The sequence below is a fragment of the Nannobrachium achirus genome, assembly GCF_963921795.1.
Source record: "Nannobrachium achirus genome assembly, chromosome: 4".
NCBI classification, from domain to species: Eukaryota; Metazoa; Chordata; class Actinopteri; order Myctophiformes; family Myctophidae; genus Nannobrachium; species Nannobrachium achirus.
Genome location: NC_137813.1, coordinates 54,639,302 through 54,663,957, shown reverse-complemented (window position 1 = coordinate 54,663,957; position 24,656 = coordinate 54,639,302). Strand labels below are relative to the sequence as shown.

Below are 24,656 nucleotides of genomic sequence, written 5' to 3'. Positions count from 1 at the left end.
TGGACATGGACGATTACTCAAACATTTATTTAAATGATTCAAAAATGTATTTAGCAGGAGTTTTGTCCCCTAAGCCAATGCGGCATTAAACAAAACTGCCCCATCAATAGGATGGTTTTCTGAGTACAGTGTGGGGACCTCGTGTTTTGTATTTGTGATATGTTGTTTTTGAACAGTTATGTTGTCGTTTTCGAACAGACTTGGAGGACAATAAACATGCTTTCTTTTGTGCCTGTATACAACAGTAAGCTTTGGTTGAGTAATATGATTGGACAAGAGGCAATTTACAGTAAATCAGACCCTCTCGTGGTTTCATTTTACACTCTCAAGTGTTAAGTGGCCAAATCTCATCAAATGATCTCATCATATGCCGAATAAATAATAGACCTCGATATTGTCGCTGTCGGGCAGAAACCTCGTATCTCCAAGTTTCAAATTGTTAGGTTTTCTTCACCAAGCAAAGTCCTGCTTCATCATACAAGGCCGTCGCACAAACATAGTGAAAACAGCCGATCTACAAGCACACAACTCCTCGCGGCGCGAGGCGTTGTGTGCTTGTAGATCTGCCGTTTTCACTAGTTTAGTTCATTTTTAAAATGATAAATACAAAAGGAACGGTCTTGGGACATACAAGGTTTCCACCCGACAACGACGATATGAAAAGGTGTGGAAAACCACTGCTGTGGAACGCCGTACCTTGGCCATGGCGCGCAGCAGGTGCTTGACGTCACCCAGCTGCCGGTTGTGGACGGACAGGATGCCCTTGATGGAGTCCACCAGCAGCTGCAGGGTCTCCCCGCTGGTGTCCAGCTGCTGGTCGCGCTCCTCCTGGGCCGCGCGCTGCCCGCTCAGCTCCTGGTTCAGCTGCTTCTGGGCACAGAGCAGCCAGTCTGCGCTGCCGATGGGCAGCTCTAGAGCCGGACTCTGCATTGGGCAGGGAGGAGGGAGTTGGGGGAGCAGTTACAGTTAGTTACTCACTGGACTTTAAACATTAAGCTACTGCTTAGCGAAAAAGTCATATGGGGAATATTAGGGAACACGTGGCATCGGCAGAGTGAAACCAAAGTAGGGATGTGGTTTTCGACTCATGCTCATCACTACTCAAAAAAATAGGAGTTGAAAAATCGTTTTAATGGCTTGTTCAAAAAAGTTATAAGCGTTAATGTCTCCCAAATAGGAAAGGAAAGGTGTGTGTGTGTGTGTGTGTGTGTGTCTGTGTCAGAGTGCATGTCTGTATGCATGCATGTATGCGCTAGGGCATGTCTGCATGGTCTGATCGTGTGCGCGTGCCATAGGGGTGCGCGTGCCATAGGGGTGCGCGCCGACTGGATTCGTTTACCTCCTGCCTTGTGCATGCTTGAAACGAAAGCTCGCTTGTTAATGGCAGCTGACAGCGCGGCACCAAGTTACATTTATTTGACCGCGGACCCCCATCTCAAAATATGTTGTTCCAGGGATCACCCAGAAGCAAATATTTGAGTTACAAATGTCAAGATTTTTCAAAAATTGCAGATCTACAAGCTCACAGTGAGCTTGTATACAGATATGCTATTTGTCAATAGTTAAACTAGGGATGTCCCGATACCACTTTTTTGCTGACCGAGTACAAGTACGAGTACTTCATTTTGAGTACTCGCCGATACCGAGTACCGATACGAGTACAATTAATAACACAAAATGTCTTCAAATTCCTTTTTTTTTTTTTTTTTTTTTTTTTATTATCAGATGTTCCTCACTTTCTGGCTGTATAGAACACATTAAATTGCATTGCTTTCCCAGAACATGGCACAACTGCCACACATTTCACTTTTTTTTTCAGGTTTAGCCCATGGACATTCCTGTACTGTGCATGATCTTCTAGATCTGCTATGCTCAAACATTTTGTATTTTTACTTTTGATACTTTAAGAGAGAGAGAGAAAGGCGAAGTGGCGGAACACACAGGGTACTCGGGCGCTTTGTGAGCAGTATCGGACAAGTACCGATACCGCAAAATAGGCCGGTATCGGGGCGAGTACCGATACCACGAGTACTGATACCGCATCCCTAAGTTAAAGCATTAAATAATTCTGGGCCTAAATGGGTTGAAATGATAAATTAACATAACATTATCAAAGTATTCTTGCGGCACCCCTTGGAGCTGCCTCACGGCGCCCGCTTTGAGAAACCCTGGTTTTAAACTCACCAGTCTGTGCAGCAGCTGGAGCTCCAGGGGAGACACGGTGCTGCTGAACTGGGCGGCGTACGAGCAGGTCTGCTGGCAGCGCTTCAGCAGCTCAAAGAGCGCCGCGTCCATGTTGAGCGCCTCGGGGGTCCGCGTGCGAAGCCCCTCGAAGTTCAGGATGGTGGAGCACAGGAAGGTGACCTGGAGACGGAGGCCAGTGGAAGATTGGTTGGTCGATTTGTCAGCAAACAGCAACAATTTAGAACGGGTACACATTATTGTGTATCATTAGTTTATGCTTTAACTATTGAAAAATAGCAGATATACAAGCTCACAGCGCGGCACCGAGTGCCGCGCTGCGAGCTTGTAGATCTGCCATTTTTGAAAAGTCGTGAAAATTTGAATTTTGACCCGATTCTATAAAGTGTCTTTTGAATCCTTCTAAGATTTTTTGAAAAACCCATGTTTCTATGTCAGCAATCTGGCCAGCCATCGTCAAAGAAAAGGTCCTTTTCACTTAACTGGAGCTCAGTTAGTCTGTTCTCGAGAGACTACTATGTCAGTGGTGCTCAAATAGACACAAACCACCACGGAGGAAGGTACATTTGTATGCTTCATCCACTCCGGCGAGTAATTGACCTTTTGTTCAAAGAATCAATAAAAACAAGATTGTGGGTGAAATGATATTGTGGACCCCACTAGTCACAGTGGCTAGTGGCTAAATTAATTTACTGACCCACAACTGAATCATTTTGAGTTAGGATTTTATGAGCTACAGTACAGTATGTTCGGTAAGGACGTTTGACTGTTAGCAAGTTAATCTACAGTGCGCAGACTACTTTTACCTTCCTTGATGAGTTTGTCCTTTCAGTGGATGCGCAAACGTTTTTTTTCCTTGTACGACATTCAGCCGTTCAGTGGGAATGTTCACACTGAACAGAAACATAGAAGAGCTGTGTGCTGCTACACACTAGGGATGGGACGATAAGTGATATTATTGTTTATCGTGATAAAAAAAACGCACGATAATTGTATTGTGGCGATTTAATTTATTGCGATATCGTCCTCTGTCATGCACCGGGATCAATTCACCTTTTATTTGCTGAGCTGCATATCCGGTACCACTTAAACCTTCTATAATTGGTAAAGGATACTTATAATACGTACATGATAGTCTTTTTACACTCTCTATCAAATGTCTTTGCAAAAAAATAGCCGATCTACAAGATCTGCTATGTTTTGGCAAATGTTCCACCCCAGGATAATGGATTTTGATTATCGCAATAATATCGCGTACATTTCTTTTGTCACAATAATCGTGATATGAAATGTTCATATCGTCTCATCCCTGCTACACACCTGGCTGGTCCGCTGGGCCTCTCTGGCCACCATGGCCCGTCGCTCACTGATGGTCAGCTCAAAGTCCTGCAGCACGGGGGCCAGGGCCGGGTTGGCTCCTCCGGCCCACTTCAAACGCTGCTCAATGCTGGCCTCCAGGGAGGCCAGCTTCTCCTGAGAAGAACAACATAGAAGGAACAGTTGGAGAAGTCAAGATTGATTGGATTAGATCGTAATAGTGTCCCTTAAACCAGTGGTTCTCAACCTTTTTCAGGCCGCGACCCCCCAAATAATCACATTTTAACTGGGGTCCCCCCACACTGACGAGTTCTATTGTGAAATAGCATGTAGATCGGCTATTTTCACAATTTCTGCCTCTAATATTTGACAATTTGGCACATTTTTAATTTGTCATTTTTTATTAAAAAGTCCTTTAATTGTCACTTTAGACATGTGCATATACCCTCTACTTTATGCTATTTTCTTTACTGTTGAGTGAGAAAACAATGTTTCACATTAAGCTAATCATCTGGGGACCCCCCAAAATAATTTGGGGGTCCCGACCCACAGGTTGAGAACCACTGCCTTATACTATAGCCAAAGTTTCCATGTTAATTTATGTGTCCACTGAGCAGCAATAGTTGTGAATCGGCGCGTCTAAAAAGTCAGCGGGATGTGAATGTTGCGTTAAGGGATGCCGACCTGCACGGCTGCGATGGCCGCCTCATCCTGGCTCAGTTTGTAGAGCTTCTTCTTCATGTTGCTGAGGATGATGGAGCGAGGCGGAGGGCTGACGCTCAGCGGCTGGTTCCTGGTGCCCAGGACGTCCTCGTGCTGCCACTGGAGGAGAGAAACGCAAAAGGTGAAGCTTAGTACACGGTTCCCACACATCTTTACCAATTCATTTCCAAAACTTTTCCAGAATATTTAACCCGATTTCCAGGACTATATAACAATAATTCAGCTCAATAACGAGTCGCTTGCTCCTATGCGCATTGCACAAAGACAGGTAGTGTATGCCAGTGGTTCTCAACCTTTTCAGGCTGTGACCGCCGAAATAATCATATTTGAACTGGGGACCCGGCACCCTGACGAGCACTAAGAATTTTATAGTGAAAATATTGCGAGGCGTTGTGAGCATGTAGATCTGCTATTTTCACAATTTCTGCCTCTAATATTTGACAATTTGGCCAATGTTTAATTTGTTATTTCAGAGGTATTAACAAAATCAATAACCAAAGACAATGCATAGCTATTTTTTTCCAGGACCTTCCAGGACCCTTGATCAATTCCAAAACTTTTCCAGGACTGGAAAAATATTATTCTAATTTCAAAATATTTCCAGGAATTTGATGACCGTGGGAACCCTGTTAGTATGGCGCTAGACTACCAAGTTCAGTGTGTGATCCTGTGACGCAAGTCGACCTCTAAGGCAAGGGATCCCAAAATAATTTGAACTGGGGAACCCCCAAGCCTGACAAGCACTTGGAACTGTAGGAGTTGTTTGACTCTGTTCCACAGATAAATGTTGTGAAAATAGCCTAACTACAAGCTCACAACGCCTCGCACTGAGAGGCGCTGTGAGCTTGTAGACGCCTCTTTCTTACGTAATATTTGGACAATTTGGTATTAAAAAGGTTTTAAGTCCTTAAATTCTAACTTTAGAAATGTGTAGATACCCTGTATCCACTTATACTGTATGTTGTCTTGTTTACTGTTGAGTGAGAAACAGAAAACGGTGTTACACATTAGGTCAATCATCTGGGGACCCCTCAAAATAATTTGGGGAACCCCAGTTTGGAAACCACTGCTCCAAGGAATCCATGGAAAAAACACAGTTGAATACAAGCTGCCACTTTAACCCGTTTAGGCCTAGAATTATTGAATGGCATGAATTCTTTAACTATTGAGAAATAGCAGATACCGGTATACAAGCTCACAGCGCGCTGAGAGCTTGTAGATCTGCTATTTTTGAAAAAGTTGTGAAAATGTGCAAATCGTTAAAGCAAACGTTTGTAACTCAAATTCTGCTTCTGGGGGTGGTCCCTGGAACTAGATATTTTGAGATGAGGGTCCGTGGCCAAATAAATATCAGTTTGGGGGTCCTTCACATGAAAACGTTTGAGAACCACTGACATAGTGGTCTCTCAACAACAGACTAACTGAGCTCCAGTTAAGTGAAAAGGACCTTTTCTTTGACGATGGCTGGCCAGATTGCTGACATAGAAACATCGGGTTTTTCAAAAAACCTTAGAAGGATTCAAAAGACACTTATAGAATCGGGTCAAAATTCTAAGTTTCACAATTTTTCAAAAGTAGCAGATCTACAAGCTCGCATATATCTGCTATTTTTCAATAGTTAAAGCATAAAATAATGATACACATAATGTGTACCTGTTCTAAATGGGCAGCTCATTCATTGCCTTTTCAAAATGGTCCCCAAGTTCCTCACTGCCACGTTCCTAAATTTCTAGTGCACGGATCGTGCACGCCCATGCACCATATGTGTAGTACTTTTTCACAGCTTTCAAACAAAAAAATCCGCTTGGAAATCCGTTCAGGCATTCATGAGATAGAGGCCTTAAAGGGCAAACAAAACAAACAAACATGGCTGCCATTTTGAAAGATGTGTTTGTTACGGGGCTAAACATGCAATTTCGCGTTTGCGATCATGCCTAATACATTTTAGGCATTTTTGGATTTTTTTTTTTTTTTTCAAAATGGCTGCCAACTCGGGAAACTCTGGCTGTGGCAGTCTGGGGGTACTGAAATAACTCGGGAAACTCGTGGCATGGCTATGAATGAGTTAGAAATCATCTCGGAAAGCAGAAGCCCCATCTCACCTGGAACATGGCGATGTGCAGCTGGGTCCGCTGCAGGCTGACCTTGGCTGCGTCCAGGCTGGCGTCCAGCCGGCGGACCAGGTCCAGTTTCTTCCAGGCCGTGTCGTAGGAGGAGGCCAGCACCGTGGCGCGGTTCAGCAGCAGCTGGGAGACGCGGCCCGACGCCAGGCCCTGCTCCATGGCCTTCTTACACAGCTCGTCCAGGGACACCTGGGCACAGGAGGACACATGGGTTGACAGGGCATTCAGCAAATATTCGCATATCAAAGTCACTATTCGACGTTGTTCACCAAAGTCGAATATTCGCTTATTTATTTTTTTCTCTTTAAATAAACATATAGTTTATAAAGCTTGGCTAGATAGATAGGAAGTCATAAGAATGAGTTGTCAATGCCCCTGGTGGATGAATTTGTAAATGCTCTATACCAGGGGTTCTCAACCCCTTTTTAGGCAGTGACCTCCAAAATATACATATTTGAACTGGGGACCCCCACCCTGACAAGCACTTGGAATTGTAGGTATTACCGGTAAATTTAATGTGACTCGGTTCCGCAGATAAATATTGTGAAAATAGCAGATCTACATGCTCGCAACGCGAGGTGTTGTGAGCATGTAGATCGGCTATTTTCACAATGTTCGCCTCTTGCTTACTTAATATTTGACAGTTTGGCCAGTCCTGTAGAATATTCGAATACTTTGAGGTCGAATAATTTGAATACTAAAAATCACTATTCGTGAATGCCCTAGTTGACAGAACTCGACACCAAGGTCTCAAAGGCAGTTCCCCCGTTGGGCAAGTACAGGTTGTGTTCTACTTGCCCAGAGGTCATGTCCACTTGCCCGAAAAGTAAATTGTCCATTATAAAATGATAGGAAAAAATGTCATTACCGTTCATTTTAACACTATTTAACTTTCTACTTGCATGCTTTAAACTCTCATCATGCATTACATTTCTACATTAGAATGAAACATTTGTAGAACATACAGTATAATATCCAATCGACAATTGATGAGTGGCGACAGTCACTTTGAAAAACAGAATGAACGCCAAGTGCTACTTGTAAAAGGGCAGCATTGCAATGATTAGCCAATAACATTCCCCCACTCGAACGCATTTGCCCGTCAGACAACCTGAAAGCAAACTCCACTTGCCTAAATCTTTTATTTACTTGCCAGTCGGGCAAACATTAGGGTGTCAACCCCTGGGACAGCTTGTACACTTATACAAGAGGACAGTATTGGTTGCCCCGTCAATACCATTAGTGTGTATACATATAAGCGACTTTTGCAGTTAAGGATTTGACTTTATTTAGGAAACTTTTGGTCAAAAGCCCTTCAGACTACCGATGCCTGGCATGACACCTGCTTGTTGACCAAAATAGCGCCTCATTACAGTGGAAGCGACATTACATCGGTGAAAAAACGGTAAAGCGTATGTGTCATTTTAGATTTTAATCACTTTAATAATTTTTTATACTTTGAATATAGTAAGATATACAAGCTAGATAAATCAGCTATTATTGTGAAAAGTTAAATAAGATTGAGTTAAGGTGGTTGCACACTACTGCGTTTTTCGGGCCGAATATCGGGAGTGAATTTCGGAGCACGCAAATAAAAAAATCAACATCACGTTGTCTCAGTCACGTTTGTACACTGCCGCCCGTTTCGCGCACCACTCAGTCGCTTGCTCTCTCTATCTCCCTCTCTCTCTGAAAAACGCATTTCGCAACGAAAAACGCAGCAGTGTGCAACCACCTTTATTCTTTATTATTATTCTCTTATCTTTGCTTCTGTGGAACCCTGGAACAAAAATATTTTTGAGATACAATGAACGAGTTAATGGGTTAAGGATTTAAAAAGGTAAATTGTTGGGAAACTTGGCTCTCACCTTGCTCTCAGCTCCAAAGTCCTTGGCCTCCACCTGGGCCACGAGGTCCAGGCCCAGGGCAGACAGCGTGCTGCAGAGGGACAGACCCAGGGCCTGCGTCGGGAGCCCCATCAGCATCTGACGCACAAACTCGGCCGTGAAGGCCTTGATGGGCCGCGTCATCTGCTCCTCGCTCACCACCGCCACGCTGGGGGCCGCCGCGGCCCCCGAGCCCCGGTACAGGGGCTTCCCCAGGCCCAGGGGCCCGTTGGAGGGAGAGGGCTCCTCCGCTCCCGGAGGGCAGGTGCCTGGGGAGGGAGGACAAAAAGGGGGCCCTTAGTGTCTGACAGAAGTCACGTACCAAGATGAAAGTAGACTAACAGGAGTATATTCTCGATATGCTACACAACTACTGGTAATAAATATCATTTTGGGGGTCCTTCACATGAAAACGTTTGAGAACCACTGACATAGTGGTCTCTCAACAACAGACTAACTGAGCTCCAGTTAAGTGAAAAGGACCTTTTCGTTGACGATGGGTGGCCAGATTGCTGACATAGAAACATCGGTTTTTCAAAAAACCTTAGAAGGATTCAAAAGACACTTATAGAATCGGGTCAAAATTCTAATTTTCACAATTTTTCAAAAATAGCAGATCTACAAGCTCGCAGCGCGGCACTCGGTGCCGCGCTGTGAGCTTGTATATCTGCTATTTTTCAATAGTTAAAGCATAAAATAATGATACACATAATGTCTACCCGTTCTAAATGGGCAGTAGTCCGAGCGTTTCAGGCCAAAAGGGGGCGCTTAGTGTCTGACAGAAGTCACGTACTAAGATGAAAGTAGACTAACAGGAGTATATTCTCTATATGCTACACAACTAATGTTAGAGGTCAGAATGTGTTCTGAAGTACGTGTCATGACATCGTATAGTGTACACTTTGTACACTGTTTCCCAAACGTGGGTCGGGACCCATTTGAGGGTCACAGACCGATTTTTATGGGTCACGACTTGAGTAAAAATCCCATTTTCTTTTCCTACATTTAAAAAAAATATATATATTTCAAAAGATTTTGAAAATATTTTTAAATAATTGTATAGATTTTAAAGAACAAAAAAAAAGGATTGAAAATAGACGGTCTACAATCTTGCGAAGCGTTGTGGGCTTGTAGAGCTGCTATTTACGATTGGGTCTCTTTCGGCTCTCGACTTGAAGAGTTTGGGAACCACTGCTTTTAGTATAGAGTATAAGGGGGTCCCCCTCCTTACCGGACAGGGTCTGTGAGTAAGAGGCACAGAGCCTGAAGAAGTCCCTGATGGTCTGCAGCCTCTTGAGGAAGAAGACCTCCTCGAGGATCTGCCTCTGGGACAGGCTGTCGAAGAAGTGCACCTGGGCCGCCCGCGCCTCTCTGATCACGTCCACCTTCCTCCAGGCCGACGGCACCTCCAAGGAGCTCAGCTGAAACACACACACACCGCTTGTTTTATTCATGTACACTAGGGCATTCACCAAATATTCTAATATTCGAATATCAAAGTCACTATTCAACGTTTTTTCACCGAAGTCGAATATTCGCTTATTTTAATTTTTTTATTGTTTTCTCTTTAAAAAAAAGATATAGTTTATAAAGCTTGGCTAGATAGGAAGTCATAAGAATGAGTTGTCAATGCCCCTGGTGGATGAATTTGTTAATGCTCTATACCAGGGGTTCTCAAACCTTTTTAGGCTGTGACCCCCAAAATAAACATATTTGAACTGGGGACCCCCACTCTGACAAGCACTTGGAATTGTAGATATTACATTTAATGTGACTCTGTTCCACAGATAAATATTGTGAAAATAGCAGATCTACATGCTCACAGCATGTAGATCGGCTATTTTCACAATGTTCGCCTCTTGCTGACTTAATATTTGACAGTTTGGCCAGTCCTGTCGAATATTCGACTATTCGAATACTTTGAGGTCGAATAATTCGAATACTAAAAATCACTATTCGTGAATGCCCTAATGTACACGTTTGTCTCAATCATTTTTGAGCGGTGGTCACACCGTCTCCATAGCGTGGCCGTGTGTGTATCCGTGTGTGTGTGTGTGTCTGTCTGTCTGTATGTAGCCTGTGGTGTATGTAGCCTGCTATACCTTTTTTGACCACACATGTTAAGGGAGGGGCGCTGTTGTTCAGGCCAGGCCAGGCACACTCTCACTCACATTCACACACACAAATACACACACACACGCACGCACGCACTCACACACACACACAGCCTCCACCGCTCAGTTCACACAAGTGTGATTTTTTATATTGTGTAAAACAGTAGTTCTCAACCTTTTCAGGCTGCAACCCCCCAAAATAATCATATTTTAACTGGGGACCCCCCCACCCTGACGAGCACTAAGAGTTGAGGCATTACATTTTGTACAACATGGTTCTATTGTGAAAATAGCAGATCTACATGCTCAGAACGCATCATTTTTGCCTCAAATTTGGCCAATGTTTAATTTGGCATTTTAGAGGTATTAAAAAGTCCTTAAATTGTCACTTTAGAAATGTGCAGATACCCTCTATACACTTAAAACTTTATGTTGGTTCGTTTATTGTTGAGAGAGAAAACAATGTTGCACATTAAGTTAATCATCTGGGGGTCCCGACCCACAGGTTGAGAACCACCGGTGTAAAAAAGCATTGGAAGCAGCAGACGCCATAGCATCCCAAACCATCTGACTGTGGAAATTTCACTCTGGACTTCAAGCAACTCTGACTTCAGAAGGTTGACATTTCTCCATTATAAATCCTTGTTTTGAGTGGTCTCATCATGTAATATTTATATGTATTGGATGTATCTAGAATATATGAACGTTTAATATTTTTTAGGGAATTAGGAAAAAGAATGAACTTTTCTGGAATGTTTGAATTTTTTGAGACACCTGTATTCTCAAACTTTTCTGAGCGGTGCAAACCGCTCCTATAAGTGGCTGTGCGTGTGTCTGTAGCCTTTTTCCTCAGCTTTTTGCCATAGCAAAATGTGTGTACGTAGAATCATGTTTGTCTAGTGATGTCATATGTCATATGTCTGTAGCCTTTTTCCTCAGCGTTTTGCCATAGCAAAACGTGTGTGTGTAGCATAGCCTGTACATCCTAGACTCAAATCCTAGTCTGAAGACGTTATGCAAGCACGACCACCGCTCACTTCACATTGGGTGTGATTTTTTTTTTAACGAAGAGTGATGTTCAGAAGTCAAGAAGAATTACAATCACTCTGTGTTTTGCTGCCTGAAGAGCAACTACATACTTTTTTTTATACCACGGCATAGTCAATCGCAACAACTAAATTAAACAGCTTTATACCCAAGTGTTGTGTGGCTTTAGGTTTCTGTAGTGTTAACCAGGGTATCTTATGGAGGACTTTCTCACAGGTGGGTCAATACGGTTTCAGCATGTTTTTCCAATACGTGGGATTAAGCCAATATCCTTTGTGCTCTGAAAGTATAGTGCCAAGGATATTGGATAATAAAAAGACCATATGAATTGATATTACTGGATGAACCATAAACCGGTTAATAAAATGCTGGAGGAAATTGGATAATAAAAAAATGCTTTATGAATCACGTACATGTTCAAATAAATAACACTGTGCTATATTAGTTCAACTGCGAACTGCAGAGTTACAGACCTGTAAGGGTCCATTTGGAATCCACTCAAGGAACCCAGACGGTCCCTGGATCCTACTTTGAGAACCACTGGCCTAGATGTGTTTAAATTACACACTGGTATGGGATCGGTACCGACTGATACGCAAGTTATTGATCGGAAATGGTAATAGGAAGGAAACAACATGTTTTTGTAAAGGTACATCTCTACAAGCTAGAGCCCGACCGATATATCGGTCAGTTTTTGGACCCCGATGTTGGTATTGGACATCGGTCATTATCTCTCCGATGTATCGGTCGTTTTTAGAAGTAATATTAGACCACCATTTGATGACATTTAGCCACTCAAAACGTAGAATATATTGTCGTTGCCCGTAAGGATCCATAGGGTTTCATTTTACACTCACGAGTTAAAGATCTTATAAAGGGTCCATTTGGTTACCAAATCTCCATCATTTTGCTGGGGACCACCTAGAAATCCCTCAAGGACCACTGGTGGTCCACGGGCCATTGGTAAAAAAAAAAAAAAAAAAAGGTTTTGAAGGTAAGAAGTTTTAGAAATTAAGGCTATTTATTATTATTTTATATTATTACGAAACATCGGTTAAACATCGGCAATCTGTGGTCTAGCACTCACCATCGGCAAACATCGGCATCGGTCAAAAAATATGGCATCGGTCGGTCTCTACTACAAGCAACATCTTAAGATAGAGACATATTGTTCCCACATTCATTTTGGGTGGATTCTGGATTAAGAACACCATCCACGATCAATACGGTTCCATCTTTACGCGGGCGCTACCTTCTCGTTGAGCTGTCCGAAGGCGGTCTCCAGCTGCGCAAACATGCCATCGAAGGCCACCAGCAGCATCTGTCCTGCGGACATCTTGGGCGTGTCCTGTGCCGGGCCGTCCATGCTGCGGGGCTGGATGAGTTCAGAGTACTGCAGACGAAGCATCCTGAGCACACAAACACCAAAATAAATAAATACCATTAAATGATGACAGGCTTTTGATGGAAGCCCGACAAGAACACCAACTACATACTTCTAAAACGCTTCTAAAAAAAACTCAAGTTGATGATATCATTTGTTCATGTTTAATCCAGCCCTATGGAATGTATGGAATGAACATCATCGTTGTCGGGTGGAAACCTTGTATCTCCAAGTTTCAAATGTGTACATTCTTTCGGAAATGCTTCATCATACAAGGCCGTCGCACAAAAGTAGTGAAAAACAGCAGATCGAGGCGTTGTGTGCTTGTAGATGGGCTGTTTTCACTAGTTAAAATCATTTTTAAAATGATAAATGCAAAACGAACGATTCTGGACATACAAGGTTTTCACTCGACAACGACGATATGCTAGTAAAAACCATTGAAAATTTTTTTTTCTCAGGGTCCCTGGAACAAAACTATTTTGAGATGGAGATGGAGTCAAATACAAGTAATTTCGGGGGGGTCCTTGACATTAAAAGGTTTGAGCATACACTGACATAGAAACATAACTGTTAGGATTTAGAAGAAATGTATAGAATCAGCCTCAGGTCTAAGGCCATTGCTACACGGAGCTGGATATTTCTGAAGCCAGCAGAAAGCTAGTCTTTCTGCTGTTGGGGCTTGCCGCCACATGAAGCTGGATATTTCGGCCGCGAAGCTGGATATTTTTTAAACTGGATAAATAAGTGAAGACATTGAAAAATATCTGATTCACTGGATCCGTGTAGACATGGAACCGGATATCTCTGAAGACTTTACTGTGTGTGTGCTTGTTAGACCTAGATATCTTTGTTGTGTGGACCTAGATATTTTTCTATATGGATATCTGAAAAAACGGGATATATGAAATATCCAGCTCCGTGTAGCCATGGCCTAAATGAGTGAAGAGCTGCAGGCCTACCGTGTGATGTGGAGGCAGTGAGCGTGGGAGTCCTGGTCGAGGCCCATGGCGGCGGAGCGCAGGCTGGAGTGCAGGCCGTCGGCCAGGCCCTGCAGGCTGAGGCCGTCGGAGCACTGCTCCACCAGCAGGTCCAGCTCCGCCAGCATGGCCTCCAGCGTGGGCTCTCCCTTCAGCATGCAGCGCAGCGCCTCGGGGAAGATGATCTGACGGAAGTTGGTGTTCAGCTCCTGCAGGGGGGAACATAAGAGAGGACGGCGTTGATTTAGGCCATGGCTACACTGAGCTGGATATTTCTGAAGCTAGACATTTTTTTTTGTGCTGTTGGGGCTTGCAGCCACATGAAGCTGGATATTTCGGCCGCGAAGCTGGATATTTTTTAAACCGGATAAATAAGTGGAGAGATTGAAAAATATCCGATTCACTGGATCCGTGTAGACAGGGAACCCGGATATCTCTGAAGACTTTACTGTGTGTGTGCTTGTTAGACCTAGATATCTTTGTCGTGTGGACCTAGATATTTTTCTATGTGGATATCTGAAAAACCGGGATATATGAAATATCCAGCTCAGTGTGGACCTAGATATTTTTCTATGTGGATATCTGAAAAAACGGGATATATGAAATATCCAGCTCCGTGTAGCCATGGCCTTAGTTCGGGGGTCAGCAACCCGCATACGGCTCTTTAGCGCCGCCCTAGTGGCTCCCTAGAGCTTTTTCAAAAATGCATGCAAATGGAAAAAGATGGGGGGGAAAAAATGTATTTTTTGTTTTAACGATTTTTTATCGTCACTGTCGGGCAGAAACCTTGTATCTCCAAGTTTCAAATTTGTATGTTTTTTTCCGCAAATTAAAGCCCTGCTTCATCATACAAGACTGTCGCACAAAAGTAGTGAAAACAGCAGATCTACAAGCACACAACGCCTCGCACGTTGTGTGCTTGTAGATCGGCTGTTTTCACTAGTTTAGTTCATTTTTTAAATGATAAATACAAAATGAAGTTTTGGACATACAAGGTTTCCACCCGACAACGACGATATTTAAGGCTTTTATAATTTTTTGCGGCTCCAGGTAGGTTGGTTTGTGTTTTTTTGGTCCAATATGGCTCTTTCAACATTTTGGGTTGCCGACCCCTGATTTAGTTGAATGAAAACTATGACGAAACATGTTCATCGACTAAACTAAACACAAATATATTGACAATTTCTTCAACAAATAAAATGTTAGGGAGGGCTAGTCTCTCCCTTGAGGGGAGATTAAAAAGAAGTCATTTTAGGTTTGGTTGCGCTCTGAAAATAGCTGACCTTGTAGATCGTCTATTTTCAGCATGCAAACAAGTGTAAAATCAGGCATTATAGCGCCATCAAGGCCTGTGAAAATACATTTTAGTAGGCAAAATCTACACGGCGCATAGTGAGCTTGTAGATCGGCTATTTTCAAATAGCCAAAGTATATGGATAAAATGGTTAATGCATGTTTTGTAATAATAAAAATCTACAAATTAACTAGTAACTAATGTTTTCAAATAATTGTAATGGAGTAAAGGTACAATATTTGTCTCTGAGATGTAGTTGAGTAGTAGTAAAAGTATAGAAAATTGGAAATACTCCAGTAAAGTAAAAGTACCAAAACATTTTACTTAAAGGAGTAGTTCACCACTTTTCAACCTGTCTTCATATAATAGGTCCTCACTAGTGATGCGCGGATAGGCTTCTGAAGTCATCCGAATCCATCCGCGCAAATTCATTATCCGCCCATTATCCAACCGCATTAATTATATCATCCAATTTATAAATCTGCACCATCCTCATCCGCAACTTCAAAAGTATTATTATTATTATTACCCTTATTATTAGGCTAATATTATTTTCTGGTAGGCTATTCCCTGTTAGTTTTCTTAGTTGTGCGATCACAGAAATGCATTGATCTAGCCTACGGAATGTCTCCGTTCGTCTTTTTTTTTTTTTTTTTTTTGGAGTCGGTGCTGTGCGTCGATGCAGACCAACCAGACATGCAGGCAGACAGAGTCAGACACACAAGAGAAAGAGAGAGCGAGGGAGAGAGCGAAAGCGAGAGGAACAAACACAACTTAGTGGGAAGTTTAACTTACCTACTGTACAGTACTTTACAATATGGACTATGGAGAGATTCACTTTTAAGCGCAGCGCAACAAGAGGTAATGATGAGTGCGACGATGCATGCCGTGATGCCGTTTAAGTGGACACAGCTGTTTAGTTTTATCGTGGACTGCACATTGCCTCATGAAAAATTATGGTTACTTTACAAAGTATACAAAATAACACACACTAACACAGACACAAGCATACCTAGATTTCGCTTTTTATTGATAGATATATTAGGCCATAATTTATTTCCTGCATTATTTCATCCGCGGATATCCGAAATTAATTAATAATTATATTTGATTGATCCAAATCCGACTGCACCGCGGTCCACCGCGGCTAAAACCGCTATCCGCGCATCTCTAGTCCTCACTAATGTTCATGATAAAATATCACAATTTTTTTCTACTCAGTCCAAGTCTCCTAGGAGAGCTGTGGGAAGTTCAGAATCCATAGTCTTGTGACATCATCATTTTCCAAAAAAAAAATTTAATCAATATTTTTGAAAACAATATTTAGATTTTTATTATAGCGAGAACAATGGCTTCCACTTTAAAATTGCAACTTTTCAGGAATAGAAAGCCTGCAGTTTCTATAAGCTGGATTGACAATTGATGATGTCACAAGACTATGGGTTTCTGACCTGCCCACAGCCCTCCTCTGAGAAAAAAAATAAATAAAAAAAAGAAAAAAGCTATTTTTGAGTGAGGACCAATTATATGAACATAGGTTGAAAAGTGGTGGAGTGCCCCTTTAAGTACAGCACTTAAGTAAATGTTACTTAGTTACTTTACACCAGTGGTTCTCAACCTGTGGGTCAGGGCCCCCAGGGGGTCCTCAAATTATTTTCAGGGGTTCCCAGGTGATAAACTTAATGTGCAACATTGTTTTCTCACTCAACAGTAAACAAACCAACATAAAGTTGTATAGAGGGTATCTACACATTTCTAAAGTGACAATTTAAGGACTTTTTTATACCTCTAAAATGACAAATTAAACATTGTCCAAGTTGACAAATATTAGAGGCAGAAATTGTGAAAATAGCCGATCTACATGCTCGTTGCGAGGCGTTGTGAGCATGTAGATCGGCTATTTTCACAATAGAACCGTGTTATACAAAATGTAATGCCTCAGGGTGAGGGGGGTCCCGAGTTCAAATATTATTATTTTGGGGGTCGTGGCCTGAAAAGGTTGAGAACCACTGCTTTCCACCACTGGTTGCCCCCCCTACCTGGAGACAGGTGTAGACGGCGTTGGCCAGGTAGACAGCCTGGGTGGTGTGTGTGGGGGCGGGCAGGTCCAGGTCGTGGGGCAGCAGCTGGCAGCGCTGCAGCAGCGTGGCCAGGGCGCTGACGTTGCCGCTCATGCTGCACAGCTCCTCCAGGAACCAGGCGCCGTCGCGCGACGTCAGCTCCACCAGCTGCTCGCCGGCACTGGCCGCGGCGCCCTCCATCACCAGGTTACGCCTGGGAGACAAGGTTGTTATAGTTAATGAAAATGTAACAAAATAACGAAAACTAAAATTATAAAATTGGAAAAAAAATAATAAAAAGAAATAACATTTCTGTTATCTGAACTAAATGAAAAGAAAACGATAACTGAACTGCATTGTGCGTTTACAAAACGAACCAAAACAAACTGAAATTATAGACAAAATGCCCGTAGTTTTAGTTTTTCTGATATATTTTAAAAATGGTGAAATGGTGTTAAAGGGAGACATTAGGAGAATCAAGAAAGTTTCATGGACAGGCAAGCAGTCACTACTTTGTTTAGTCGGGGGCGTTAGGGAGATGACATGGTAATTTCGTGCTAATTAGTCTAAAAGCGCCGAATTTTGCACAGATGTAGCCCAGGGTATGCTCTAATGATTTAGCTAGGGCGCCCGAGTCTGCGACATTCGGGGTCGCCACTAACATGAATGCTCACCCATACATGCATCGTTTTCTGAGTCCATTTCTAGCCCAAGGAATGCTTTTTGTGCAAAACAAATGCTTGCAATGGATTCATGACAAACCCCTAGTTAGACCCCTCAGATCCTACTTAAATACCCAGAAAAAAAAAGTTTTAGACTGATTAGCGCGAAATATCCCAAAACGCCCCCGACTAGTCATGAAGTGCTCTGAACAAGGATGAAGGTCTAAATGTACAACGCAAGTCAAAATAGCAGGCACCGATTCCAAATGACGGCTTCCCCCCTGTGCTCACCTGGTGAGCGTACACAGTGCAGAGGTGATGATGCCGGCCAGGCTGAGCGAGCCGGGCTCCCCGTTCTCCCGCAGGAAGACGGCGATGCAGCGCTCGATCTCCTGCAGCTGCTCCTCGCAGGCGTGGGCCGTGGTGCCCTCGGCCTTCAGCCGCTCCGCCTGCCGCAGCACGCGGCCGTTTGTGTCGGCCGCCTGGTGCTGCAGGGCCAGCTCCACGCTGGACAGGAACTGGCAGGTGGTCGCAGGGGGCTGGGGGGCGAACAGCACCTCGTACCTGGAGGGACAGGGGAGGAGGGAGGTGTTGGTGTCACCAATGCAACCAGTCGCAACTCCTATACCAGGGTTCCTCAATAGGCGGCCCACGGGCCATTTGTGGGGCTACTGTCTGGCCCACACCAACACCAGTAATAATGGTGGTATAAGAGCAGCAACAACACTAGTATATCGTCGCTGTTGGCTGGAAATCTCGTATCTCCAAATTTGTACGTTCTTTCGCACAAGTTCTTTCATACAAGGCCGTCGCACAAAAGTAGTGAAAACAGCAGATCTACAAGCACACAACGTGTGCTTGTAGATCGGCTATTTTCACTAGTTTAAATCATTTTAAAAATTATAAATTCAAAACGAACAGTTTTGGACATACAAGATTTTCACCCGACAACGACGATAGTAGCGGGAACGCCGCCGTCGCCCCCTGCAATGCTGTGGCCCTCGGCTTGGTACCCTAGACATAATTCGGCCCTTGGGGAAAACTAATTGGGGAACCCTGTCCTATACCATTCTCCTAAATCTATACCATTTATTAGTTCCATGCTGCCAACATTTGCTATTTCTGAACATTTTAGAAAAATCCGAAGGGCGAGAACTGATTTAGAAGGCATTTGTAGAATTGCCCTCGTGTATAAATACCCCCCACACAGAGGCTGACATTCACACCCTCCACAGAGGCTGACATTCCAGAGTTTTGACGAACAACATCTCACTTTTTCACTGAAGCTATTCCTCACAAAAACATAAGTAAAATGCCTGTAATATATTTTTTTTTTGGTGATCATTAGAATGTCTAGAACATGTACATATGTTATAATTGTGAGAAATATCCTCCATGTGTAAATTAGAGCATGATTTATGGCTATATACATTTTTTTTTAAGAAATTAAATGTTCCTCTTATTAGGAGTCCTACAACACCATCTGATTTTTATTTTATTTTTATTTCAAGTATTTCTATTTTGGGTCTTAGATGGTTAAAAGGACAACTCCAGACTGAATAAATAACATAAGCTCATTTTCCAACTTATATTGATCCCAAATGACTCAGGTCCATTTTGCAGAATTGCCCCTGTTGTCCAGTTTCCCCACCAGACCCCAGCAGCCCTCATAGCATAGAGTGGAGCCCATAAGCATATTACAACTAATTGCTGCTAATGGACCCCATGGCAAGTCATTTGTGATCAATATAAGTAGGAACATTTCCCTAGATCAGGGGTTTTCAAAGTGGGTGACGGGGCACCCTGGGGTGCCGTGACGGCAGTCCAGGGGTGCCGCGAGATTGAAAAAATATTTAGTATCATTTTAAACTTGAAGTACAAAGTTATTTTCAGTCAGTTTTAACCAAAATGGCTATTACCTCAATGTTTTCCTCGCAAACATAATCACTAAAATATCGTCACTGTCGGGCAGAAACCTCGTATCTCCAAGTTTCAAATGTGTACGTCTTTTGGTAAAGCAAAGCCCTGCTTCATCATACAAGACTGTCGCACAAAACTAGTGAAAACAGCCGATCTACAAGCACACTGTTAAGTACATTTTATAGATAATGGGTTTTGGACAAACAAGGTTTCCACCCGACAACGACGATATAAGGTGCTGGGAGTGAAAATTATAATGTAGGGGTGCCTCGGATTAATAAAATATTTATGGAGTGCCCTGAGCCAAAAAAGTTTGGGAACCCCTGCCCTATAGCCGGGGACCCACAAGCCCAAAAGCTCAAGGAATAGGGTAGGACATGTGATTTTCTGCCGTACTTTTTATTTCTGTTTTATCTATTAGTTTGGTCATTAAGGTCCACAGAATGAGAGGCCTGCTCTGCCGGAAACATCGCGAAAAAAAGTTATGACCATTTGAATATTCACTGTCCCATTGACTCCACTAGAAATATTTAAAAAATAAAATACATGTGCTTTAAGTAGCATGTGAGGGGTCAAACTAGGGGTTCTTCATGATTCTGAATCCATTTCAAGCATTTGATTTACATGAAAAACATTCCTTGGGTTAACTTTCAGCAGCCCAAAACTGTGAAAAGTGGAAAAAAGGTGATGACTCATCACTTTTCACAGTATTTGGGGGGCCGAAATCTAACCCAAGGAATGTTTTTCATGCAAAACAAATGCTTGTAATGGATTCAGGATCATGAAAACCCCCAGTTTGACCCCTAACATGCTAATTAAAGCAGACTTTTTTTCCTTTTTTAAATATTTCTAGTGGAGTCAATGGGACAGTGAATATACAAATGGCCATAACTTTTTTTCGCGACGTTTCCAGCAGAGCAGGCCTCTCATTCTGTGGACCTTAATGACCAAACTAATAGATAAAACAGAAATAAAAAGTACGGCAGAAAATCACATGTCCCCTCCCATTTTAGTGACTGGGTCCCCGACTACTAGATGTTATTTCGCTGGAGTTGTCCTTTAATGGGTTTTTAAATAGACAACCCCATCCATATATTAGCTGTGGTGTGACTATACTGACTGTCTGTAGATGTGCTGACAGTGGTCCACGGTCATGTCGGGCATCAGCTCCTCCATCCAGGCCTTCCACTGGTGGGCGCGGTGGCGCAGCAGCGTGGCGCGCGGGTACAACAGCGCCACCGTGGCGTAGCTGTGCAGCTGCTCCAGGCAGCCTCGCAGGGCCCCGCGGCGCTGCTGCAGCAGAACGCTCACCTCCGCGTCCAGGCCCTCGCACTGGCTGATCAGGTGGGCCTGGCCGGCGTTCTGTAGGAAGGCCGTGGCCGGCACGTAGCTGGGAGGACCTGGTGGTGCAGAGCGGAGAGAGCAGCGTTCATTTAGTTTTAGTCGTTGTCTTTTGAATTAAATTAAATGAAATTTAGCTTTAGTCACGTTTTAGTAATCAGAAATGTTTTAGTTTTAGTCTAGTTTTAGTCGACTAAATCTACAGTTGATTTTGTCGACAAAAATGTATTTTGGTAGGCCTTGATGGCGTTGTAATGTCGGATTTTACACTTGGTTGCATGCTGAAAATAGCCGATCTACAAGCTCACTATGGGTCGCTGCGCACACATTTTAGACAAAAATAAACCGAGGTTTCTCTGCTCTGCTGAACAATTTACAACTTCCCACTCCACCCGGACACAGTTACATCGCCCTACTCTACTGTGATAAGCCTAGTGCAGGGGTTTTTTAAGTGGGTGACGGAGCACCCTGGGGTGCCGCAACAGCAGTCCAGGGGTACCGCGAGATCATTTGATAAAGAATTTGACTTTATTTGGACATTTAAAAATATATTTAGTATCGTTTTAAACTTGAAGTACAAAGTTATTTTCAGTCAGTTCTAACCAAAATGGCTATTATCTCGCATTCCTCGCAACATAATCGCTAAAATATGCTATAAATATAAGGTGCTGAGAGTGAAAAGGAGGAATATAATAATGTAGGGGTGCCTCGGATGAAAGAAATATTTATAGGGGTGCCCCGAGGCAAAAAAAAGTTTGGGAACCCCTGGCCTAGTGGAGCACTGGAGCTCCAAACCTGGTGGATGTTGTTAACTCATACCCTGCCAAACCCGAGGAACCCGAGAATTTCGCGATGTCCCTCCCTGCCACGCCCGAGGAACCCGAGAATTTCCGCCATTTTGAAAAAAAAAAAAAAAAAAAAAAAAAAAAAAAAGGGACCCCAAAAACGTTAGTAGGCATGATAGCGATCGCGAAATTGCTTGTTTAACCCCCATACAACCCCCATACAACTCAGGTAGCAGACCTCCAAGCTCACAACAGTGTAAAACATAATGGCTGCTATCTCATGAATGCCTGAACGGATTTCCATTCGGATTTTTTTGTTTGAAAGCTGTGAGCAATGTGGACACACGTGGTGCATTATCTAGGCATGGGTGTGCATGATCCGTGCACTATGAATTACATGGAAGTCTATGGAGACGAATGGCAGTTAAAGAGTACGAAGGTATTGTTAAATGGCAGCATATGAGTTAATCTGCAAGGAGAGCCATCATCAGAAGTACCACTGTGTTCTCACCCAGGTCTATGGGGCTGCTGATGTCCTGCAGCAGGCTGGCCAGCTGCGTGGCCTCCAGGCTGGAGAAGGCTGCCTGGTACTGGGAGATCCACTGGTCCAGGTCAGACAGCTTGCTCTGGATGGCCTCCTGCACCGTGCGCTGCCGTGACTGCAGCTGGTTGTGGTCAGAGTACCTACACACACGTTCACACGTTTAAAAATAAAATGAAAATGTATTTTCCGATTCCCCTGGACGTCACGCGTCGGAACAATGACACGGCACCGTGTGTGTATGTGGCGAGGGGCTGGACGCAAGGTTGACGCGGAAGCCACCATCTTTCGAGTGGATGGTTGCGTTTGGACAGGGATTCTTTTCAGATTCTAGGACGGTGCCATGGCATTGGTCCGAAATCTCATTGTTCCTACATCCCATTAGTCAGAATCTGGTGATGACCTGGTGAAAAATACCATTCCTACGCCTGAACCTAACCTCAGTAAAACTATGCCTAAACCTAACCCAAAACCTAACCTCAGTAAAACTATGCCTAAACCTAACCCTAACTAAATTCGGACTAATGAGATGTAGGACTAATGAGATTTCGGACTTATGGGCAGTCCCCTCTAGGACACCCGAGGGAGTCTTTTTCAAAGGTTGGTGAAAAACGCTCTGAATTCTGGCAGTCAATTAATAATCTGAGAAACATAATAAACAGTAGCATATTTGCAGTGGCTGGGGAGGTGGTCTCTAACCATTGCAGTATATCCAGTCTTATACCAACAGAGCTACAAAGCCAGTGACATTTAGTTTTCTGACCTTTGCTCCAGGGTGAGGATGAGGTGGTCCGGTCGGTTCTCTGCCCCCTCCAGGAAGGCCACCTCTTCCAGCAGCTTGGCCTGCATCTTCTCCGCTTGGCACAGCAGCTCCTGCAGGGCCAGGTACTCCTCCACCGCCTCCTCCACCTGAGGCAGCGCCGCCAGCATCTCCTCGCGGTTCTTGAACCAATTCACCTGAAGAGGATTTGCCTTCATCAAAAAACTTTTGTGGAGTACATACTACTTTAACCGGGGCCTCAAAGGTTACTTCATTAACCGTTGTCTCACAGGTTACTTCTTTAAGCGGGGTTCCACAGGTTAAAAAAGGCCCCAACCTTGTTAACACCAAAACCTATTGCCAACCTACAAGCTCACAACAGGTTACATTGCGAGACAGTGTGAGATTGTAGATCTGCCTATTTCTGCCGAATGTCTAAGACAGAATACAAGAACACTCGTCCCATAACACACTCGCACCAGGTAATCCAAACTGTAACCTCAGTAAAACTATAACTAATCCTTATTCCTAAATGTAACCTCAGTAAATATATGCCAAAACCTAACCTTATCCTCAGTAAAACAGATGCAAGGACCGCTCGGAGGCGAGTCTTCCGGTTACCATAATGACAAGCCAAGAAAAGGTTTCATATGGTTAAAGCTGCAACTGTAAAGATTAGTTTATCTTTGTGACAAAGATCTCACCTTGATCTCAGCGACGCGAGAGGAGAAGAGGGAGCGAGTGATGTCCCTCTCCATCTCCCTCTTGCTCTGCTTGCTCTCTGCCTGCTGGCCCCCGCCTCCGTACACGGCTCCGGCGAAGCCCACCTCCCCGCCGGCGGTCCAGTCCACCAGCGGGTCGTAGACGAAGGCCTCCAGCAGCGTCAGCAGAGTCTCTCTGCCCCGACGCATCATCTGCACCACCTGCAACGCAAAACAACACACCTTGTTGGACTAAGACAGTGGTTTTCAACCCTTTTCATTTCAAGGTCCATTATTTATTTGGCATTTGAGCCAAGGACCACCATTTGATGAGATTTAGCCTCTCAGACACAAAACTTAGAATGTTTTGTTATTGTTGAATAAGATTGTCCATATTGAAGTGGTACCATAGGAGAGACAACAGGCAAAGATATAGACACACACCTGTGACTAAAAGACAGAGATTTTCATATTTAGTCAACTAATAAGACTAGACCAAGACTAAACCATTTCAGATGACTAAATAGGACTAAAACTAAATGGTGTGTTATTCAAAAGACTAAGACCAATTATGAATTCTGTAAAAATGAACACTGACACACACGGTCAAATGTTGGAGCGACATGCACCGCTCCAAAAGAATTGTGAGAGAAGAGAAGAATGTGTGCAAGTTGTTCTCAGACACACACACACACACACACGCACACGCACACGCACACGCACACACACACACACACACACGCACACACACACACACACACACACACACACACACACACACACACACACACACACACACACACACACACACACAGT

The 24,656-nt window shown here is 43.6% G+C and overlaps 1 protein-coding gene across 1 annotated transcript in view; it reads right to left on the bottom strand.

Annotated features, from left to right (window-relative positions):
* Positions 1-24,656, bottom strand: part of smg1 (SMG1 nonsense mediated mRNA decay associated PI3K related kinase) — a 95,688-nt gene that overhangs the window by 8,644 nt on the left and 62,388 nt on the right. Inside the window, exons 45-59 of the mRNA XM_080725106.1 lie at positions 23,844-24,062; positions 23,143-23,336; positions 22,350-22,522; positions 20,833-21,112; positions 18,084-18,356; positions 17,110-17,344; positions 13,759-13,985; positions 12,665-12,821; positions 9,483-9,672; positions 8,234-8,520; positions 6,345-6,554; positions 4,204-4,341; positions 3,523-3,675; positions 2,185-2,364; positions 697-924 (exon numbers count right to left, since the gene is read on the bottom strand). Of these exons, the coding sequence (XP_080581232.1) occupies positions 697-924; positions 2,185-2,364; positions 3,523-3,675; positions 4,204-4,341; positions 6,345-6,554; positions 8,234-8,520; positions 9,483-9,672; positions 12,665-12,821; positions 13,759-13,985; positions 17,110-17,344; positions 18,084-18,356; positions 20,833-21,112; positions 22,350-22,522; positions 23,143-23,336; positions 23,844-24,062 (3,144 nt within the window). The remainder of the gene's footprint in view (positions 1-696; positions 925-2,184; positions 2,365-3,522; positions 3,676-4,203; positions 4,342-6,344; positions 6,555-8,233; positions 8,521-9,482; positions 9,673-12,664; positions 12,822-13,758; positions 13,986-17,109; positions 17,345-18,083; positions 18,357-20,832; positions 21,113-22,349; positions 22,523-23,142; positions 23,337-23,843; positions 24,063-24,656) is intronic.